The sequence below is a fragment of the Talaromyces stipitatus genome, genomic scaffold, assembly GCF_000003125.1.
Source record: "Talaromyces stipitatus ATCC 10500 scf_1105507295527 genomic scaffold, whole genome shotgun sequence".
In the NCBI taxonomy this organism is placed as follows: Eukaryota; Fungi; Ascomycota; class Eurotiomycetes; order Eurotiales; family Trichocomaceae; genus Talaromyces; species Talaromyces stipitatus.
Window position 1 is genome coordinate 2,293,069 of NW_002990114.1, and position 21,749 is coordinate 2,314,817.

A 21,749-nucleotide genomic window follows, 5' to 3' on the forward strand; every position below is an offset into this window, starting at 1 on the left:
GTTGATGGATAATGTATATAGGAAATAGCTCACTGTCAATGTAATGAGTGATAAAGCGCCTAAATGATCCCACCTAGTTATATTATTGATTGTGCTACACTTTTCATCCAGGTAGACAACTTACAGAACTAGTTACGAGAGCAATTTCTGAGCTAATAATTATGGTCTTGCGCCTCTTGGCTGAGCATTGATTGAATATATGGTGGATAACTCGAGTATCGGCGCGGGTATGGCAGATATCGTATCCGCCAGTCGAATAGTATCCGCCGCCAATATCCGATCGAATAATATCCGCCTCGGCCAATATCGTCAACAGCCCTACATATCAGGTTTTCAATGGTGGAAGACTGTATTCGTGTACTTATTTGCTTATTTACGGTTGTTATGTTGTATAATAGTTGAGGTTCTGACGTGTATGATACATTACGCGATTGGGCCTGATTGAGGGGGCTTTATGATGTGACTAAATTATATGGATGACTGATGGGAATATCTCAAATAATGAATTCAACTATCTCCAAGGTTGTCAATAACAAATACAAAACCATATATATGTGACATCCCATGCTCAGAAATGCATATCAGCCAGCAGTAGAAGCCCGATTCCTATACTCTGCAAAACTCAACACTTTACTTCCAGATTTATGTCCATTGCCGTGGTTGGTTGAGTTCCGCTTCTTGTCTCGTTGCATCTTATTCTCCCAATCACTCTCTTCAGCGGCAATCATGGAATGGAATCGGCTTCCCTGCCCACGTCCGAAATAGATTGGTTTTTCCTGTCGATCTGCCACGTTCTCAGTGACGAGGACGAATTTCACGGATGATCCGGGAGCTTCGAACATTGCATCTGAGAGGATTGTTTCTAGTTCTGTGCGTAGGGCTCGGGCACCTGTGCCCATTGTAAGAGCGTTGGAGGCGATTTTATGGAGTGCTGGGGTGGTGAAGCTTAATTTTATGCCGGAGAGGTCGAATAAGGTTTCGTATTGCGTTATGAGAGAGTTGCGGGGTTCGGTGAGAATGCGTAGTAAGAGGGAATGACTAAGGGAGGAAAGTGCTGTAGTGACTGGGATACGACCGACGAGTTCGGGGATGAAGCCGTATTTTTGTAGATCTGCTGGCGTCGAAAGGTCCAGAGGGTTAAAATATATGGGTTCTTCTTGTGAAGTGAGAGGAGTCGCTGATGTGAAAAAGGGTAGGTACTTCTTGTATAGAGCTTCTTCTTCAGAGCCTGGAGCGATAGGGATAGGTGTTTCGTTGGACGCATCCTGGGACGAAGAACCATTGCCGGATGAAATGGAAGATGCCCTAACTGGTTGTCCAAATCCCATTGATGATTTCGAAATACGATCCATAATTATCTTGTTGAGCCCGACAAAAGCGCCAGAGAATATGAAAAGGATGTTGTCTGTCCTCACATTGTATACTTCACCCTTTTGTGGTGGAGGGCCAGACGCAGTTGATGAAGAATTGAAACCAGAACCTGGAGCTGTACCAGGTGGAAAAGATCCCGGAGCTCCGCCGGCAGGTCGAGAGCTATTTTTCTCTGGTTTGACCTGTACTTGTATTGTGGTACCCTCCACAATCTTGAGGAGGGCTTGCTGTACACCTTCTCCGCTGACATCTTTACCGTGACTGACTCGAGCGGTTGCAATCTTATCAACTTCATCGAGACATATAATACCTCTCTCTGCCTTTTCCACATCATAGTTGGCGGCGGCAAGCAGTCGATGTACACACACATCAGCGTCTTCTCCAATGTAACCGGCCTGCGTGAACGGCGTACAGTCTGACATGCTGAACGGTACGTCCAAAACCCGAGCTAGAGTCTTGGCCATTAATGTCTTTCCCACACCTGAAGGTCCTAGTAGAAGGATATTTGACTTTTCGAGCTGCGTCATGGAAGTATCGGTAAACGATGATGAGCGGCCGAGCCGGCTTTCTATCATATCTTGCATCGGTGAGCCGATGTGGATCGTTCGTTGATGACCTGTGAATTCATCAACTCAAGGTTAACACGATTATTTCTCCCTCAAACTTATGAAGATAATAACATACTATCAAGCGGATGAGCCTCCATCGCCTCTCGTCTCTCTTTTTGTGCCATTGCTTCCGCAGCCGCTTCCTCCTGTCGCTGTAACTCCATTATACGCTGATAATGATTATACACAGCCACACTCAGAATCTTCTTTGCTCGATCCTGTCCCACAACATATTGATCGAGATACTGCTTGAGCATTCTAGGCGTCAGTCTTGGAGCTCCAAAGGCGGGTGCGGAGCCCAAGGGTCCGGAAGTCGGAAGTCCAGCTTCATAGCTTCCAGTGAAAGGTTGACTGGTGAAATCGGAGCGATTGAAGGAAGATGACAGAAGAGCGCTTATCGATGAGAAACTCCTGCTATTATAGCAGCATGAGGTGATTGGTATACGCCATGGCCTGTAGACAGTGTGTAAATATGATCGTTGTGGACCGCCGAAGTTGGCCGCAAGGCGGGGAAACCGCATGGGCGGCCTCCTCATGTTCAGAGCTGTCTATGGATTGATATTCGTATGTCAGTGCAATAATTCGCATATATCGTGGCACTAAATGCAAACAGACAATGACTTGGATGTCCTGTCAGCTGGATATCGAGGTGTGATTCAATGTGACTGGGAGTGGTTGGTTGGATGACTCGATGAAGGAAGCGGACCGGGAGCGGAGATGATGACGGTAACTCCGGGGATTATCACGTGCTAGTCCAACCCCGGACTTGTCTTATCGTCTTATCATATCGGCTTGATAAGGTTCCAGCCAACATCATGTGCTCGATCAAGCAATTGATACGCTATACGCTGCATAACAACACCGCCTTGGAGAGAAGAAAAATGTCTAGATACGAATATAATTCCCTTGTTTTTAGAAATATTGGCCCCTGAAGTGTAAAATCAAACGTCGAAAATGGTTGAACTCGCCAAAGTACGCTCCTCAAACAAGCGAATTGCTACTGCACTCCTATCCGGACTGAGTCTTTGTCGGAGCCATCAGTGGCATCAGTGAACTGGCAATGAGGGCCTTTGTCTGACACACCGTCAAGCCTAGAGTGTATCTAGTTGGGCGGTCAAAGGAAGCTGCGGATAGCATCATTGTAGATCCGAAGACAACAAAACTCGAGGGAGAAATACCTTCATCCAGGCAGACCTCAGTCTCATCATGGAGGCCGACAAAAGTCTGTGAACAGATTAAGGGCAACGAGACAGCAATTAATCTGCTTTTCCAAAGTCAGGGATCATTGGCTACCGGAGGTAGTAAGCAATCCGATTCCGACTGACTCTTAGTATAACGTTCTCTTATAAGTGGACGAAACAGAAACCTCCGAGCAGCTACATTACTCCGTAGCCCTCGCTCACTACTCTAGAGCCCGCTTCATTGCCAATTTACTACCCCTTCTCCAACAAGCCACCAGCCTCAGGCGCCTGCTGTCCGTCTTTGCCGGCACAAAAGAAGGTCAAATCCACTTGGATGATCTACAAGCCTGGAAGCTTCCCCTCTCAGCTGTTAGAGGCCACATGACTTTCCTCATAACTCTCACCATGGCCCATTTCGCTGACCAAGCTCCAACAGTATCCTTTGTGCATGATTTCCCGGCTTTTGTCAAGAGTAATATTGGACGAGGGACTAAGGGAATCATAAGGGTGGCCAATATTGTAACCAATATTTTGGAACCTTTTATTAGCGTTCCGCCGGAAGAGGTTGGGCAGAGGCATTTGTTTTACGCTACGAGTGCTAAGTATCCGGCTTCGTCTCACTCTTCTGGAGATATAGCTTCACCTGAGGGTGTAGCAGTTGCGAAGGGCATTAGTGGGAAGAAGGTAGTGGTGTATATACAGTTGACAACCTGGGAGAGGAAGGTGGCCCTGCTGTTGTTCAAACATTGGCTATTTGCGCCGTGGAGATGCTGTTGAGAAGGTCTGGGATGATGTGGTTAAAGAATTTGTTCGTACTACAGGTGTCGAAGCTATTTAAGAGCGAGGATTAATCGGTAGAAGTAATGGATGTTGAGTAACAGTATAACACTTCATGAATCTAGCACTATATCCACTAATGCTATGCCACAATACCCATCTCACAATCCTCGACAGCAATCTTCAATCCCTCTACATCCTCTCCACGCTCATTCATAACCCACAGCAAGGTATCAACAAAAGTTTCTCCATTATTTCTAAACCAATCACCCAATGAATGCACATAAGACTCCACATCCTCCTTCAAAGGTGCATGATCTCGTAGCCAAAGTACTTCTCCCGGATCAAGCTTGAGCATATCCTGCACCACATAATAATGCGGGATTTCGTCGCCCCAGCCTTCCTGACCGGGGTCATGAAAGAGATCAGTACGAAGCTTGGCAGCAAATGTGGATGACGAAGATGGTTTTGACCATGGTGATAATGACGAGGAAGCATTACTGCTGTGATAGTGATTGTGGAACAATGAGTCATAGTTTGAAATAGCACTACTGTTCTCAAGAAGACCAAAGTAAGATCCCGTGGACAAGTTTGATCGCTCTGGGCGATAGTTCAGATGAATATTGAAAGATAACGGGTTTGGGTTCTCCGGATAACGTTTATGGAACTTGCGCTGAATACTGCCGTTGCTGGGACAGATATGATTCTGCACCACATCCTGAATCACCATGCGCACATCTTCGATTTCCGCCAATTCTGACGTCGACCAGTTATGCAACAATTGCGATCGTTCAACCACAACGGGTCGCAATCTTCGCGAGAAACGGTCATACTGACTTGTATGAAAAGCACGATTATACAGCCACAGCCGATAAATCGCACGCCGTAAACGAAAACGTTCCTCATCCGTCAAAAGACGACGATTTTCATAGTCGGATTTCCATTTCTTCAACGGATATATAACTTCCCATTTCTGCGCTACGCGGCCAATCCGAACAACCTGTTTCAGCAACGCATCCGATTGCGAGGCAGATCGAATAAGATGCGCCGGTTGACTAGCGTTTTGAGTTATAAGCTGGATAATATCGTGTATTGGGCCGAACTCCGCATCTGCGACGTTCATGAGAATGGTGACCCTGGAAGATGAAGCAAAAACCTGACGGAGTCGACGATTGGTAGAAGCTAGATTCACGACGTCGGAGATGGAATTGTTAGAGCGGAAGATTTGGAGCGAAGAGCTCCGTTGGAAGGTCTAGTAGATGCTATGATTGAGAATGGTTCTGTAGATATCAAGAGGAGTTAGTATGAGATGAATCAGCCGATAACTGACAAAGGACGCATACCTAGTAAGTGAAAGTCTGATAATCGGTCTAAGATAGCGTTGAGTCGTTTCTGAATAGTATTCGATATAATGCAATGATGTACCGAAGATTTTTAATTAATAAGCAAATGAATATCTCAAAATATGAGAGTGTAGACGACTTCTTCGCGCGTCATATGCGCTCAAAAGCCGTCACTAGTGGCACCGAATGATCTACTTGAAGCTGACCCCTTCCTTGGGGGATTCAAGTGTACCAAATTTGAGACAAGTCATCGTGTTACAGCATATATGCTGAATAGAACGGACCTGCAAACTTGCAGGACCGTTGGTCCTATGAGCAGCCATAGCTTGATGGTTGTTGAAGGAACGGGAAATGAAGAGGTTCGGACGCGGCTGACACCTTTATGTATTTATACGCCCGCGCCAAGTCAGTCTGATGGTTGTGTTTACGTAAGCGACCAGCCAACGCATGGCTCCCACTAACGTAATTCCCAAGCGAACCGCCCACCCAAGCGACCCGCCCACCTCCCCGAAAAATAACTCTCTATATTGATTTCAAATCACAATTTCTTAATCACATACAAATTATATACAAAAAATTAATTAGTAGTACGATTAGGACATCGATTAATTTTATGTCCTTCAACACCACAACCACTGCAGCGAAATTGGCGGCGTACGACTGCTTGAGAAGCTGGGAGCTCCGGCTCAACTGGAGCAGCCATAACAGCTTGAGATGCCTCAACGTGACCTTGTACAAGCGCTTGAGCTTCTTCACTAGTAATCCCATGCTCAATAGATATCTGTTTCTTAGATTTTTGGCGTTTTTGCTTCTCTTTTTCATTCGCAGCTCGTAAATCATGGTTTTCTTTCCGTACGAGTAAAGTATCATTCGCTAGTATTTCGTAGGCTTTTGACAACCGTATAACTGCCTGATTGATTTCTTGATTCTGATTTCCTGTGCGCTCATTTATATGTTTATTGATTGTAGTTGACTGGCGTACAAATTGGCGTATATTTTGAGGTGTTTGTAAGCAGGATGATGCTGTATTGCTTGATCGACTTGGAGGGGGGGTTGGAGTCTTCAATTGAATATTAAGATATTGAAGAACTCGATCTGGATTGAAAGGCACTAATCCAGTGGCTGCGAGGCTATTCTGAATAGATTGAGCTTTATATGCCACTGTACGAGCCTGTGGAAATGCTGTTAAAAAGTCCATTTTGTCGATATGATTGAATCCAAGCCTCATTCGTTGCTCAACAACCTGCCCATAATACCGTTTTAAAACTGCAAAACAGCCAACATCAAGAGGCTGTAATAGATGCGAAGAATGAGGTGGCATGCAGATTGGAATAATATTATTCTCAGTGCATGTACGATCAAATTCTGGAGTCAAATGGCTTCCATGGCCATCAAGAATCAACATTCGGTATTTTCCCATTGTACGATCATTAATATTAGGAATAAAATGGGTTTTAAGCCATTCTAATCCTATTTGATCTGTTGTCCAACCATTATCGCTAATATTGATTCTCCAATCATCTGGAAGATCCTCAAACCAACCTAATCGTACGTTTTTCTTTGCTTTGAAAATAATGTACGAAGGTAACGCCCAACCAGTTGAATTTGTTGCTTCAATTGCAGTCACCCATTCTCGATTTCCAGGCTGTAAAAGCTTTGGCTGAGCATATCGATCGCTTCCAGTAATAACCTTCGCAGATGCACAGAGTCCCATAGCAAAGCCAGTCTCATCAAAGTTATAGATATCTTCTGGTAAGATTCCATACTCAGATATAGCAGCTCGTACGCGGTCAAAATGTTCTTGAATTATCTTTGGATCTTCACATTTGGCACGTTCATAGTTATATTTCCTTGCGAATTTAGAATCAATCTCCGGACGGCGTTTAATCAGATTGGTCACCCAGTTTTTTCCAACTTGTGATTTTCCATGTTGTTGTAGAAGATAATTGACCATTTCTCGTACAAGAGAATGTCGGGGAGGTAATCCACGTCGATCTAAATCAAGAACCCATTTGACAAGTGAATCCTCCTCAGATTGAGTCAATTTATGGTGGTTGGCGCGCTTTTCACCTTTATATTCAATGCCTTTGAGTCGATCTCGGAGAGTCGTACGAGGAATATCATAAATCCTTGTAGCTTCACGAATATTGGAAATTCTTCCATTTTTCAAATCAGAAATAGCTAACTGGATCTTTCCCTCTATCTGAGCAGATTTTAAGGGATCTTTCTTGCGAATTGGTGGCATTTTGACGGTTGAAATATGAGAAATCAATATAGAGAGTTATTTTTCGGGGAGGTGGGCGGGTCGCTTGGGTGGGCGGTTCGCTTGGGAATTACGTTAACTTAGGTGCACGGGTCCGCGCACGTTATGTAGCGTAATCGGACACCCACCCGCCACTGACACCAACCCGCCAGTCTGCGTATCGCATATAAAATAGCCCTTACTGCCAAGATATCTCAACAAAAATATATCGAAATCATAGATGAAAGTTAGATATATACAGCTATAAGCTTTGCTAATAATGTACTTTAAAACTTTTACGAAATATTCCTGACTCACGAAAAATACTAAAATACAACGGAGTATTCTGGATTTTTTGTAATATCATGTAATTGTGACGGCTCAGCCCTAGCTTTCGGCTTGGCGTCACTTATTGATTGGGAATCCTTTGAATTAAGGTCTCCATCAATAAATGTGATATCAATCGGCATTGTCATTTGTTATTGATACGCACTGATTCCCTATTGAGATGCGGGTGAGGCAACAGAGGTTTGTATGAGATGGACGTTACTATCAATGAGTAAATATGGGTAGAGGTTTAAATACGGGCTGTTCCTCCTTGATAGATAGTTTTCCTCTTCATACTCAGTTTCTCGTCAGCACTGGCACCTAGATAGTGAATATCACTTGGTTGGATTGGTCGTATGTTACAGTAATATTGATTAATACTTACTCAATCGCTAAGTTTTTAGAACGGTCTATCATTCAAAGCCTACATACAAACTATATATCTAATTTTCACCTATGATTTATATATATTTTTGTTGAAATATCTTGGTGGTAGTAATGGCTATTTTATATGCGATACGCAGACTGGCGGGTTGGTGTCAGTGGTGTCTGTGACATTTGCTCAGGCCTAAACTCTAGGGTAGCTCATCTTCAAGAAACTAAGCATACAGAAAAGAAGGGGAAAGGAAGAATCTGTGTGTGAGCTCGCTACAGCCCTTTGTAAGCGCGTATCGTCTCGTCGGTGCCTAAATAGGAAGTCGTAACAACAAAGGGATATCCCGTTGTACGGCCAGCTAGGGCTTAGGGCTCAACGAGGCCACGGAGCGGCACTACAAAGGACCGAGCTCACACGACAGCGATTCTTGCAGCCGTCACAGTGTCCGATTACGTTAATAATGAAGCTTATGTAAGCATAAAGTTACGGTATTAGTCTTGCTGATAGATTCTCAAGGGGTTAAGATTAGGGATTATTTAGGGTTATAGGGACAGCTAGTGGTTGTTTTCGGCGCTCTCTCGACGCATCAGGTTGTCGGCGGCCTTGACCGCATGCTTATGTAGCGGTAACTCTCCCGCTCTCTTCTCTTGTCGACCTTCCTGTGTAAAGGCATAACCTCTGGTGAGAGCCCACGTATTAATTGATATAAATAAGCTCCTCAGGACTCGTAGACGGCTTCGGGAGGGAGACAATCGACTGGAAACGAGCTGGCCGTAGACATAGGCCCATATGTTGATAAGGGAGAGAGTGCTGCAGGTAATTATTGAGAATCCATCAGTAAGACCAATACCGTAATTTTGTGCTTACATAAGCTTCAGTATTACATAATGTGCGCGGACCCGTGCATCTAGTGGGAGCCCCAACGTATCGATATGTTAACTAACATGAGATGTGATACAATCAAAAAATATGCACACCGGGTGCAGATTAAGGAAGATAAGACTTTTCAATACCTATGTATATCAACTAACACCAAACGCCGCCAGCACAGTCGAAAACTGAACATAATGCATGTGCCTAAGGATATCTCCACGAAAATCGAAAGACGAAGAACTCTGTTATGGACTTAGCCAAACACTTCCCTAGTATCTAAAGCATCTCTTTTTCTGCTTTCCTTTCCGAGACCCAAGGCTGATTTCTTGACCTCGTGATCGGTCTGGACGTCGCGCCTTTGCGCATATCGACTGGCCTTCTCAAGACGTATATCGCGACGGACTTGGTTCGGGCTCACGTACTCCTTATTCTCGTAGATGACGGGCCCACCAAAACTACCCTCTAGAATGACGATGGGAGTGAGGACAAAACGGGGACCAATTTCGACGAGTGAGACTTCCGGCCCACTAGTCTTTGAGCCCTTGGCTGATTTTTTGTTTCCTTCTCCATCTGCCTGCTCCTCTTTGCTCTTGGCTCCTGCTTCCGACTCCCGGATTTCATAGACTCTGATCCAGATTTTGCCATCAACACCAAACACACCGATAATGCGATCAACGAATGGCTTCATGCCCTTGACACCACGCTTAGGGACACAAAACACTTTGCGAAGCATCTCCCTGATAAGTCCACGGTACTCAGTACCGGTCTGACCGACGGCTTCAGGGCCCTTTTCGTCAAAGGATTTGTCAAAGACGACGACGCCGCGACCACCTTTCAAACAGTTTCCCGCAAACCCAGTACCCATTTCGCCCATGGTATGCAAGTTTGTGACAGAAAACTTGATGGTAGGACCATTGGGTGGGCGCGAGAGCCACAGGTATAGATCCTGACCGCGTTTGCGGGCTTCGAGGAAGAAGACGACGTTGCAAGAGTGTAGTTCAGCGAGTGAGTTAAGTAGCATGTTATATCCTCCACTTTTCTTGGTGTCTAACTTGTTCTCCTTGTGTGTATGAGGAAGTAGCGCAGAGAGATCGGAAAGTAAATATCGGTGTCTGCAATTGTATCCAATTAGTAGTTGATATCGACTTCGAAGCGAATATAAATGTGGAAAACGTACCGGTGCGTAACACCCCTAGATGTAAGCATCAATACTCGAGTCTTCGGCATGAACCCTTCATTTTTATTCGTTTGCTGACCATTCGAGTCATTCACAGCATTCTCCTTACTTCCATCTTCCTCTTCATCTTCATCGTCGCTGTCACTCGTCTCTTCATCAATCAAATCGTTCATATCCACATCTTCATCTTCGTCCACTTCGTCGGCGACGAGGCGCTCTTGCTTCTTTTTCGATATTGATTTATACACAGACGCCATTTTCTTCCGTCTTCTTCTGATTGTTATTCTTGATGAGATCAGAGAAGAAGATAATTGATTGTAGAGAGCAAATAAATGCGACGGATTCTTTTTTGACTTTTTAATCGGGATGGACTAAAAACGGCAGAATATTTTTTTTCCCTTGGAGAAGTTTTCACCGCCTTCATAGTATCCGGACCCACAGCGAAGCTTCAATTGATGTGATTGGCTGGTGGAACAGCTACATATCAATCATTTCGTTGCTCAAGTAGGATTTGCAGAGTTGACCTGTTGAGTAATGTGAGCCTGAACTTGGATAAAAGTAGTCATGGTCTATAATTTACTGCTGCCCCAATCAAGCTCATTCATGGATATCATCATGTGTACATTCTAACGCCGAGCAATCATGATCGTATACATAGTGACAGCAAGAACGATAATCTGCCAAAAAAAAAAACACTCGGACATAGCAAAGTAAAGTTTACATAATACAAACTTCTAGTAGCCACCAGGATTGTTATACCTATTCGGCGGATAATGATGACCTATAGTCGCAGGCGGCGACGTCCACGGTCCACTCACAAATGACGGATCCGTTGGCGTATGTCGCATGGGGGTAGGACTAGGTCTTATATCCAAGCCCATGGCAGAATTGGGGGCCGGCGGCTGGTGAGGTTTCTGAGGCATATCGAGTTGTGGTGGGTATACCTGTTGCTGCTGACCGTATTGGTGTTGATTAGGCGGACGGTTTTGCATATTCATCATTTGATGCTTGGGATTGATTTGATTGTCTGGTAGCTCTACGGCAAACGCGGGGGTATGTGAGGGAGGATTGTTTGGGATGTTGTTTGGCGGGTATTGGTTCGGTGGTGATATCAGGTTGTTAGGATGTGGGAGCTGGTTTGATTGCTGTTGGAAGTTCGGAATACCAGGTGGAGGTGCTGATATCGGTCCACTATTGGAATGATATGGTGATGAATGCTGGGAACTTGGAACCTGGGGGTGTTGTTGGTAAGTGCTGGCGTATTGTTGCTGTTGTTGTTGACCTGGTTGCGTAGGTCCTCCTATGCTTGGGTTTCCGTGCAGGGCCTGTTGATAGGGGTACTGGTACTGGCCATGACCATAAGGATCCGGTCCTTGTTGAGTCGTATGTTGAGGGGCTTGTTGATGATAAGGAGGTTGATAATTACCACTCGGTGGTGGTGGGTGGCTATTAGTTATTGCAGATGAAATATTGGAGCCAGGTTGCGGTAAAGGACCCCCAGGTTTCGTAGAATGAGGTACAGGTGGATGTGCGCCAGCTTGCCATTCTGGTTGAGGTGGAATGTTTCCGGAAAGATTATTGACATGCCCATATGTTTCTGGCTGCTGATATGCGGGATGAGGGTTTTGAGAGAATGAAGTTTGAGTCGGCCACGGCTGCTGTGATCCCGGATTCACAGAGGAGAACTGATTAGGCTGGACTGGCTGATTCCCGGCATGATATTGAGATGGATATGCTGAGGAACCTGCAGGTGGATGTTGAGGGATATCGCTTGGCTGGGGGCCCGTTTGTCCTGGCGGATAGTATTGTGGTGCACTCCCCGTATACGTACCAGACTGACCCGTAGATGCGTAGCCGAAGGAATTCTGTCCAGCCTGCGATCACTGTCAGCTTGTCACACAACGGATAATAACACTCTGGCTGCCCTACCTGATTCTGCAATGTATTATGCCCCGATCCATAAGACCCATGCGAGCTAGAATTATTCGAGACGCCCGGCGACGATTGAATACCATGTTTACCAGGAATGAAATCCTTCGCAATCCTACCAATTACTCTATCGGCTATCTGCGTTATTGCTGAATTCCCACCAGATCCAAGCACACCCTGTACCACACATTAGCATTTCCTTTGTCTATCCACATCGACGGATAGAAAAGATATGATGTTTCATACAGACAAACCAGGTCTCGTAGTTGAATTACCACTAAACAGACCCCTCGAAGCACTCAAATCCGGCGACTCAGCCGCCAGAGTCTGTGGACTCAACGACTGCGATCCGACTCTGGGTGCTTGCGTTGGACCATTACCAATTGAACCAGGTGTGGTAGATGGCGTTAATATCACGGGTTCTGTGGGGATGTCCCATTGTGACTTGCCCGTTGCGCGTTGGACGTAGTACCATTTCCGTGACACGCCTTCCCATTGTGCTAGCCTATTATTTGCGGCATGAATTAGCATCAAACAAGCTTCATTCAACAGGCAGAGATAAATTACTTACCATCCTTCTGGTAACGGGGGTGGTGGAGATGAAGGCCCCGCGCTATCTTGGGGTTCCTCTGCGGCCATGAAGCCGGACGGAGAATAGTCGAGCTCACAAAGTATTTATTGAGGAAGGAGAAGGATTGGAAATTCGACCAGCGGGGACGACAGTAAGATTCTTTCGTTCACGATAATTTAAACATTTTGAAAAAGCTTTGAAAGGTTGTTTTAAGCTGGTCAGTTTGGGCAGCAGAGCATCGATCAGATCAGTTGATTTGATAAGATTGTGGAGTCAGGTTGCTGCCCCGGAATTCAGGCACAGATTTTGCTCTAGTCCAAAATTGTCTTAGTGTGTAATGTAAATCATTTTGAGGCCTCAAACAGCAGATCGACGACACACCATCACACGAAGCCAAAACAGCACGATACAGACAACTACAGAGGTTTTAGACAAAAAAAAAAGAGATTCAAGCAATGTCAAAATCATCGATTTTCTGCTAAATACTCACCAATTGGCAATGGTATTATATTTTCCAGTCACTAATCAAGAACCCAAGATTGTGATTTGCTTCTAACGCCCCCTGAAACTGAAAAAGAAAAAATGTTCATTATTTGGCGTACGCCGAAAACACAAAATATGGTAAAGACAATGGCAATGATTACCTCGCCTATACTGAAGTATCCGAGTTCAATCTTCGTCTGATTGCTCCGCCTTGACCTCAGAGGAGACCTCGGTCTTGACGGGATCAGATTGCTTCTTGGAAGAGACGCCTTTTGCACTCATCCCCGCCGGACGACCACCCTTCTTCGTGACCTTGTTTGCGTCATTGTTGGGCTTTAGAACGCCTGTTGTATAGTTCATATATGTGTTAGACATTTCCTGGAAGATGAAATCAGGGGAAGAAGAGGGCATACTAGCGCAAGGAGTCTCCTCCGGCGGGGTGGAGGTGCCGGCTGCGCTTTTGGTGATAATGTTTCCAAATCCCCAGCGCTTTTTGTAGCGAGCAAACGCGTTTCGAGTGCTCGCTACATTGGTATGACCCATAGTCTTGGACAATGCAGCGATGTCGAGCTGGAGAAAATCAAGTAGTCATTTAGTGAGCTATTCTGAGAAGCAAAAGAAGAAGTGAGGGCTAGACGTTCAGCTACTTACCTGCCCATTGTTATTGATGTTTCTGAGAACCTCAAAAGCGAAAAGCATAGCAGTTTCATCTGGTTTTCCAGGGTCGACTTGAATGTCGGTGGTTTCTGCTGCTTTCTTGGGAGGCATCTTTGGTGATGAAGTGCTTGGTTTTGTGTCGAGGTCTTGAAAGACAGTCAGTAATGAGCTCATCTATGACTTCAGTAGTTGAGCGAGTAGGTTAGCTCATACCTTTCAGTAATCTTAAAGCGAAGTGTGGATGTTGACTGATGTGAATCAATTAGAGGGATAAAGAGGAAATGTGCAGAGGAGAGAAAGAGATGAAGGAGAAAAAGGAGGAAAAGAGGGGACCAGTGACTATTTATACTCCCCAGCCCCATCTGTTTTGTTTGCATGAGGTGGTAGTCCCAGCCCACTAGTAAGAGCTTTCCTTTGCCCAGTAATAGGGTACTAGAAATACAAAAAATCTGGTGGCAGACGCCGTCAAATTTCCCCAAGTCATACATTACTATTATCAAGCCATTGGCTTGCTTAGATAGAAGTGTCCACGGCATCAAGTGAGTCCAAGTGGTCCTTGTAACTCAAAATCCTCAATGGTGACTGTCTAAGAGCCGTAAAAACTCAAGCACACTTGGGAGAACTCTACATAGGCATAATTTCCAAACCAAGGTAGCAAGACTGACTGAATTGAAAGTCTAGCTAGCAAGTTCTCTAAAGGATCTACATAACTTTCGTAGTTGGCATGTCCATGGAGAGCAGCCAAATCTTCAAAAGAAAAAGAAACCTATCCCCTAATATCTCCATCCTATCCAAATGATTATCAGGTCCAGAAACCTGTGAACTTGATACCCCTTCCATCTAGTCAGTGTCATCATGCTCTCCGCCCACCATACCACGAAAGATCTCCTCATTGAAGAAACCCGGCACGAATTCTGCGTCCGCATCATCATCACCGTAACCATGATCCCCGTCGTCTGTCTTCAGGTCGGTCCCTTCAACAGCAGGGGTGAAAGCTGCAGTAGCGTTGGCCTTGCTCTTGACAGGAGACCGTTTCTTGCCAACACCAACAGCACGCGGAGCAGTAACATCCTTGGAAGAAGATTTCTCAATCTTCACAGCGCCCTTGCCACTGCGATTCTCTTTCTTGGGAGTTTTCTTGGATGGTGAAACTTCGTTATCGCCGAAATCCTTCAGTTTCACTCCTCCTTCCTCATTGGAACCAGTATCTCCTCCACCAACAACACCATTCTGATACTTCTGAGAAAGACGAGACAAACGCTTGGAACTTTAATAGACAAGTAATCAGTACCATGTATATTGAACTGAGTGGGAAATGATGGATCTTACGCAGCTCCAACACTCACAATACTGCATTCCTGAGCAACCTTGTTGAAATCGACCTGTTATGATGAAATTCAGTACCCGTTAACCATTTAAATACGAAGAGAGACACAACTTACCGGCCCTGCAGAGTTGCGGAGACAGGAGAGCAGGAACACAATATGGTCTTCGTCAGAGAGAGGAGCCATTTTCAGTGTATGCAGGAAGCTTTGCTTGTTGATCGATCAATGGAGCGACGATATGAAGCTTGAACTTGGTTCATGAACATAAGTAAGATTGCCAAAACAAACCTTGGATGCCGGCTGGAGCTTGGTTGAAAATGGAAAGTTGAAAAGAAAGACTTGTTTTGCTCCTCGGGAGGAAGTTGAAACAGAGGATAATCTGATAAATGTGTTTGAGAATTGTGTAGCTTTGCAAGTCCGGCAGGAAAAGGATGAAGTGAAAAAGATGTTATTAGGCATCGGGGGCTGAGGTTTGGATTAAAGAGAACCGATGGTAGCAGGGGAGGTATGAAAGAAGATAGAGAGGTGGTTGGTAGTTGGGGCTTTTGTATCAAGTAACTAATGGCAAGATCCTGCACAAGTGGATTTATAGAGCTCGACTTTGTATTGACCTATACTTCCATTCTCAAGCTCAGCTTAGACGATGTGACCGGGCAAATCCGTCTAATAATGCCTCGGCCTCCACTATTTGTGAATTGCGATCTATAGCCTATCACAATCGACTTCATAGAACAGTATGTAATTCTACACATATTTATCATATCACATCCAGGATTCTGAGGAACTCTCAACGAGAAAAGCGCACAATGGGTATCGTATGTAGTTGCTAACCACAACCAAAAGTTAACTATAGATCAGCCATCACAGATTGCAAGATGTTTTTCTTGTATTCTCGTATAGCAGCCTCTTTGCGACGCATCTGCTGTCGTAGGCGCATATATCGCTGTTTCCAGCTGCCTTCATCAGTTGAACCCCCACCAACAAAATCGTCATTTTCAAATTCATCTTCATCCGTCTGAAATCCTGTCGATTCCAGATTGTTTTTGAAAGTGGAGTCTGCGCGATTCAGTGACAACGTCAACCCGCTTAGAGTGGTGTTGAATCTAAACCCCTGACCCGGTTGATCGTCTTCTATGAATATGGAATAGACGGCATATGAATCAGACCCGTTCGAGGTTGACGCTGATACTTGGACAGTGAGCGTCGCTGGAGATGCACGAGCCAGGCCTAGTTTTTGGGCAACGCCGAAATACAAAGCACAGAACATGGCAACTGAATCCATCGGAAGCATGCCGTATATATTGCCAAGTCTCTGCACTGCTGCTTGTGCAAGAGAACGAGCTTCGTCCGCACCAATAGGTATAGTTCGGCCAATCAATTTAGACCGCAAGATCTTATTGGCAACCGCACGGGTGACATCGTTGATAGAGACTTTCCCGGGTTGCGCTGTTCGCTCTGTTGCTACAGATGGTAGAGACGCGACGTCATCAGCATCAATGGATGTAGCGACAGAGTCACGGCGTCCTGGGAATGAATTGAAGTTATTAGAGACGTCATTAATGCCATTGAGCACTACAGTTGGCGGCGTGGCTAAGCGAACCGGTCGACCGTTGATTTGTGGAACATGCAACTGTAATTTATCGGGTTTGGTGTTTATTTGACTGACAGAATTCGACATTGAGTTGCGCGGTGGTGCCAGTGGTAGATGTTCCAATCCAATAGCGGGCGAAGATTGCAGACCAGGACCATCACCGGGCGTATTTGATCGCGCAGGATTGACTGGAAATGATGAGAATGGACCGCCAGGAGCAGACCCACGGTTTGGTGGGCGACCTCGTATTTTGCCCGTCATCGATCCTGACGTGTTAGGCCATGCAGAAGAAACAGCTGGGCCGTGGCGTCTTCTGCTACGAGACTTCTCCCCGGTGGAAGGTGTCAATGCAGAACGCGGCTCCACGACAGACGACGGTTCATTCTGGTGATTCCTGGGTATAATCGCGGATCGAGGAAACCCCGGAGGAGACCCATCTCCTTCGAAGGGTCGCCAACGAAGATCTTGACCAGAGATGGTTTCTGAATTCTGATCAGTCCCAAATGTGGACGCAGTAGCCACCCACGGATCATTAGGTGCGTCCATGTCATCTGGAAAAGCGCTAAATGGGATGGCACTTTGAGGAAAGTTAGCCGCATGAGCCGCCAACGTGTTGTTATCCAAGATCGCCATAGACGTATCCAGTTGAGGCCGTTTCGTAAAGCGAGAGTCTTCTTTCTCCTTATCTTCGGCGCGTTTTCTGCCTCGTTTCGGCTTCCATTCTGGTACCAGTGCCCTCAACGCCAAGTCTTCTTCTAAGGGAACGCCATCACGGTCCTCACTAGCGGGAGCATTTGATAAAGGGAGTTGTTTATAGTAGTCATGATCATGTCCAAGGAGATATTCAAAGAACGCGTCCACATGCATTGCACGCATCCAACGCTGTACGACTCATAATCAGTACTTTTTAACTTGATTTAAGTCAGCCAATAAACCTACCTTTAACCGGACAGCATACTGCTGCACCTTTTGAGTGCTCTGCTTCTTCTCAATAGAAGGAGGCTCAACGCCCAACTCAATCGCTAATTGAATCCACGTTTTGATTTCCTTGCGGTCGAACTTTCGAATTAGTTCCCACAGAACGTATATGCTAAAGTTCTTCCCGTCACTGCGAGGTGGCACTCGGAAGGTCTTTCGCAATTCACTGGAATCAGTAGAGGCCGGCACGTTAGGATTGCAATACATAATGAATGCCACATAGGCGTCATCGATGGATTCATCCGTAACCTCCCGTGAAGGTAGAACCCGATGGTCGGCGTCTCCCTCGCCCTCGGAGTCTCTTGGAAACGTCTGGCGAGAGGCCAAATCAGTCATTGGTGGTGACATGGAAATGCCTGTACGCAGTCCGGAGGGCGGCATGACTCCACCGGACAAGGGCCCTCTAGGCGATGACTGTAAGCTGCGCGGAGTCTCTTTGCGTCGCAATGGCGGAGACTGAGATGCAGCAAGCCTGCTTGTCGTACTTCCTGGGGAGTCACTGCGCATAGGCGTCTCAAAGACAGGCGGGTACCTGGCGAACTGCTGGATGACAATTGAGTTGCTCGCATCGGCCGGTTGCGGCACTGGGGCCTTGAATGGAGATTCCATTGTGGGCTTGATGTACTCCGGGCGTATACAAATATTATTGTAAGTTCGCAGATTATGAAAAATGACCTGGACAATACGTCCGGTAGCTGATATGATGATCACCGGAATGAGATGTTACGCCGTTGCAGCGAATCAGAGTGATCGGAACGGAAAGTCAGATAGATACGTATCAATGATATCTCATGTCGGAGAAAGCAAGCGCAGAGGAGAAGAGCTATAGTAATACCGTAATAACATTGCCGCTATCCTGAAACGCAGCAATGATGATAGAACATGACACCCAGCCAGCGATAAATAATAGTTCCGGAGTGATAAAGGAAGAAGAGACGGACGATGAGGAAAGAGAGCGGAGGAGACCAGCACGGACACTATTGGGACTAGTCCCCTGATTTTCTATTTTAAGAGGCGGGGCTTGCCGCTGGCTCATCCAGTGGCAACCCTAACCCGAGAACTTAACCACAAAGCCACGGACCACAGACAGTCACATGACCCCAAGTCTTGTTCGCTATCTAATCGATAAGAGATAAGATAAGAGCGCAAGATTATTTTGCCGGAATTGCCCCATTCGGCCACCAAATGGGAGCCAGCCAATCATGACGCGTGCTTCCCTTCTGGGAGCTCCTTCCGAATTGTTGTCGGCCGGCTCTTGCCCTCCCCACCGGGGCACTCTCCATCATCATTTTTCTCTTTCTTGTTCCTTTCTTTCTTTCTTGCTCTCCTCCCACATACTGCTCGAAATCCATCTCCAGTGTGTCCTTTCTCTCTTCCAGTCGCTCAACCAAGTCATATTGTTAATAGTCATTCAGCGCATGCAGAGTTTCACCAAAGTCAAGCTGCAGGAGCTAATGAAGCTGCCCCACTTTGCTGTTACTTGACCACCCACCTTGACTGACTAACTCTTTTAAAGCGCTTTTAGCAGCCTCGTATCATGGTTTCTTCAAGGCGATTCGCTGCGAGTACTACCGCAGTGGAGACACAGTCTCACCCCGTTCGGAGCAGCAGACGTCAAATCGCATCATACAACGAAACTTCAGCGACAGACTCCAGCTTATCCGAGGACGATCAAGAGGACTCTGATACTGCCGCTACATGGCGACGCTCTTCTACTAGGCGTCGTAATACCCGCAACCAATCTGTTGCCTCTGCATCAAGTAGCCGCCCCAAACGCACTGTCTCCAAGCCAAGAACATATCAAGAGCCTTCCTCGGATGAGGACTTGGACAGCGTTATTGCTCGCTACCCCGAAATGGTTACGCCTCCTAGCAGAAACTCGCAATCTGCGTCTCAACCATCTCGTACTAGTGCGCGGCTACGGCAGCATCATGCAGAGGCTTCTCCAACTAAGAGAAAGCGGACTCCCGTTCAATCACCTCGCAAGCGTCGACAGGCCGAGTCGACGACTGAGGTAAATCAGTCGGCACCTCCTTGGCAAACTTTACCCTACCAGGTGCTATTGAGTATCTTTTTGTATGCATTTCCTCCGCTGGTAGACACCAGGCAAGGAGTGGAAACGCAATCGGCAAAAAAGCTGCTAGACATCGCTTTACTATGCCGTTCCTTTGCAGACCCAGCACTGAGCGCTCTGTATCACACGCTTGTGCTCATGGGATCTCTCAAGGCGCATAGAATCCTGTTTCTCCTGTCGCAGCCCAACGACCGTCTTTCCGTGAATTACCCGGCCAAGGTGCAGGAAGTTCTCATCGATGTCCGCTTAACCCTTGTGTACAAAACAGGGCCAACGTACGGTTACTTTGATATCTGCAAACTCATACAAAAAGTGCCACATATCAAGTCACTTCGGCTGTTCGATTCAAATGATGGCAAACAGCCTTTGTGGGCAGATCGTACTCCCCGCTGGAACTATCCTTCAGCACTGTTTGAGACGTTGAAAACAAGCAATGTCCGCTTACATACATTTGACTGGAATATCCGGTACATGGAGACGCGAGCCCTGATTGATACCATGCTGTTGCGTCACCACGAGACGACCTTTCAAGGCATTCGCAGTTTGAACCTGTTCCACATCCATTCCGACGAAGTTGTTCCATCGAGGATGGAAGAGTATCCCGATGAACCGGCCATTGAAAAGGGACTTGGGGAAGCATTATGTCTACTGCCAGATCTACAGGTTGTGTCTTTTACCGATTGTGGAGCCGTTAATGAGGTGCTATTTTCCGCAATGCCGTCGACATTGAGCTCACTTACTCTTGACAACTGTGACGAAGTAGGCACAACAGCATTCAGTGCATTCTTGACCGACCGTGGATCTTGTTTACGGCAGCTAGTGCTGAAACATAACCGACATCTCAATATGTCTTTCATGACTATTCTGAGGGATGCATGTCCAAACCTTGAGAGGCTCTCTGTTGACTTTCTTATGCACAACTGGCCTCCCCACTACAATGGGATGCCTCACTTCAAGAATCTCTTTAAAATTGGCGAGGTTCCAACTTGGCCTCGGACACTTCAAGAGATTGAGCTTTTGCATCTTCGCCAATGGGACAAACCTCGGGCGGCAACATTTTTGACTTCTCTCGTCGATGCTGCTCCTGACCTCCCAGACCTGCGAAAGATTAACATTGTGGCAACAGTGCAGATGAACTGGCAAGACAGAGCTTCTTTTCGTCAGCTCTGGGAAGACAAGCTCAAGCGAACCTTTCTCCGCAAAGATCTTGCCGCCAACACGACTTCCGACACGATTCATGCTTCTAGAGGGGTTACGGGTCAGCGGCACTCACATCGGCATAGTGCTCGCGTAGCCAGACAACGCCTTGCAGGAGTCGATAACGGCGAGGAGGACGACGAAATGGAGGAGACTGGTCATGATGTCAACAGCGATAATGCAGAAGACAATGCGGGATCCTCAAACGTTTATGTCCAAGGAATGTGTGATAGCGTAACTTTCAGAATCGATGCCCTGCGTCCTGCGGAGAACCAATACAGCGAAGGCGACTTTCTAGATTCAGAGCAGAGCGGTGACGAGGACTGGGAAGGAGAAGATTGGGACCCGGACAATGACCGACACGCCTGGTGAGAACAGTCGTATACGATGAGTATGTCTCGAGTCACGATTTCCAACTGTCGAATTCCTTTTTCTTTATTTTTTATGAACTACTTTCTATTTTTACTATGGAGTCTATGGTGGAGTTTCTGGCTCGGGTAGAGGTGTACTGCATGGTCGGGGATACATCAAGTCACAAATTATCATCGAGATGTACAATTATTGTCCAAGGGCTCAGTCAGGGGTGGAATCCTGCTTTCTCATCGACGAATATTCGAAGTAAACAGGCAAAGGGCATTGCTCAAATATTAGTATTACTACTATTAGTTA

At 46.2% G+C, this 21,749-nt stretch overlaps 10 protein-coding genes across 10 annotated transcripts, besides 2 other annotated features; 2 read left to right on the forward strand and 8 right to left on the reverse strand.

Annotated features, from left to right (window-relative positions):
- Window positions 1-581: 581 nt before the first annotated feature.
- On the reverse strand, window positions 582-2,515 carry TSTA_088860 (ATP-dependent Clp protease, putative; the record flags this gene model as incomplete). The annotated part of the gene is made up of 2 exons (XM_002478568.1): window positions 582-1,987; window positions 2,056-2,515. The coding sequence occupies 2 exons, from the start codon at window positions 2,513-2,515 to the stop codon at window positions 582-584; spliced, it is 1,866 nt and encodes a 621-aa protein (XP_002478613.1).
- A 418-nt stretch (window positions 2,516-2,933) lies between these two features.
- Window positions 2,934-4,011, forward strand: TSTA_088870 (uncharacterized protein; the record flags this gene model as incomplete). The annotated part of the gene is made up of 4 exons (XM_002478569.1): window positions 2,934-3,006; window positions 3,086-3,280; window positions 3,342-3,724; window positions 3,835-4,011. 4 exons carry the CDS (start codon window positions 2,934-2,936, stop codon window positions 4,009-4,011), a joined length of 828 nt encoding a protein of 275 aa, XP_002478614.1.
- Window positions 4,012-4,079: 68 nt separating this feature from the next.
- TSTA_088880 (F-box domain protein) lies at window positions 4,080-5,531 on the reverse strand (the record flags this gene model as incomplete). The annotated part of the gene is made up of 2 exons (XM_002478570.1): window positions 4,080-5,189; window positions 5,487-5,531. 2 exons carry the CDS (start codon window positions 5,529-5,531, stop codon window positions 4,080-4,082), a joined length of 1,155 nt encoding a protein of 384 aa, XP_002478615.1.
- A 326-nt stretch (window positions 5,532-5,857) lies between these two features.
- Window positions 5,858-7,578, reverse strand: TSTA_088890 (transposon, putative; the record flags this gene model as incomplete). Its single annotated transcript, XM_002478571.1, has 2 exons — window positions 6,823-7,578; window positions 5,858-6,801 (listed from the first exon to the last, which is right to left on the reverse strand). Exons 1-2 carry the CDS (start codon window positions 7,523-7,525, stop codon window positions 5,858-5,860), a joined length of 1,647 nt encoding a protein of 548 aa, XP_002478616.1. The 5' UTR covers window positions 7,526-7,578.
- Window positions 6,011-7,480: a mobile genetic element.
- Window positions 7,579-9,351: 1,773 nt separating the features above from the next.
- Window positions 9,352-10,532, reverse strand: TSTA_088900 (60S ribosome biogenesis protein Brx1, putative; the record flags this gene model as incomplete). The annotated part of the gene is made up of 2 exons (XM_002478572.1): window positions 9,352-10,210; window positions 10,276-10,532. The coding sequence occupies 2 exons, from the start codon at window positions 10,530-10,532 to the stop codon at window positions 9,352-9,354; spliced, it is 1,116 nt and encodes a 371-aa protein (XP_002478617.1).
- Window positions 10,533-11,009: 477 nt separating this feature from the next.
- TSTA_088910 (early nodulin 75 precursor, putative) lies at window positions 11,010-12,843 on the reverse strand (the record flags this gene model as incomplete). Its single annotated transcript, XM_002478573.1, has 4 exons — window positions 11,010-12,149; window positions 12,205-12,381; window positions 12,451-12,709; window positions 12,776-12,843. 4 exons carry the CDS (start codon window positions 12,841-12,843, stop codon window positions 11,010-11,012), a joined length of 1,644 nt encoding a protein of 547 aa, XP_002478618.1.
- A 601-nt stretch (window positions 12,844-13,444) lies between these two features.
- On the reverse strand, window positions 13,445-14,026 carry TSTA_088920 (uncharacterized protein; the record flags this gene model as incomplete). Its single annotated transcript, XM_002478574.1, has 2 exons — window positions 13,445-13,828; window positions 13,910-14,026. The coding sequence occupies 2 exons, from the start codon at window positions 14,024-14,026 to the stop codon at window positions 13,445-13,447; spliced, it is 501 nt and encodes a 166-aa protein (XP_002478619.1).
- Window positions 14,027-14,755: 729 nt separating this feature from the next.
- On the reverse strand, window positions 14,756-15,426 carry TSTA_088930 (uncharacterized protein; the record flags this gene model as incomplete). Its single annotated transcript, XM_002478575.1, has 3 exons — window positions 14,756-15,182; window positions 15,245-15,297; window positions 15,358-15,426. The coding sequence occupies 3 exons, from the start codon at window positions 15,424-15,426 to the stop codon at window positions 14,756-14,758; spliced, it is 549 nt and encodes a 182-aa protein (XP_002478620.1).
- Window positions 15,427-16,087: 661 nt separating this feature from the next.
- TSTA_088940 (ARS binding protein Abp2, putative) lies at window positions 16,088-18,418 on the reverse strand (the record flags this gene model as incomplete). Its single annotated transcript, XM_002478576.1, has 2 exons — window positions 16,088-17,713; window positions 17,771-18,418. The coding sequence occupies 2 exons, from the start codon at window positions 18,416-18,418 to the stop codon at window positions 16,088-16,090; spliced, it is 2,274 nt and encodes a 757-aa protein (XP_002478621.1).
- Window positions 18,419-19,097: 679 nt separating this feature from the next.
- Window positions 19,098-19,140: a sequence feature (CT-rich).
- A 206-nt stretch (window positions 19,141-19,346) lies between these two features.
- Window positions 19,347-21,452, forward strand: TSTA_088950 (uncharacterized protein; the record flags this gene model as incomplete). The annotated part of the gene is made up of 1 exon (XM_002478577.1): window positions 19,347-21,452. One exon carries the CDS (start codon window positions 19,347-19,349, stop codon window positions 21,450-21,452), a length of 2,106 nt encoding a protein of 701 aa, XP_002478622.1.
- Window positions 21,453-21,749: the final 297 nt, after the last annotated feature.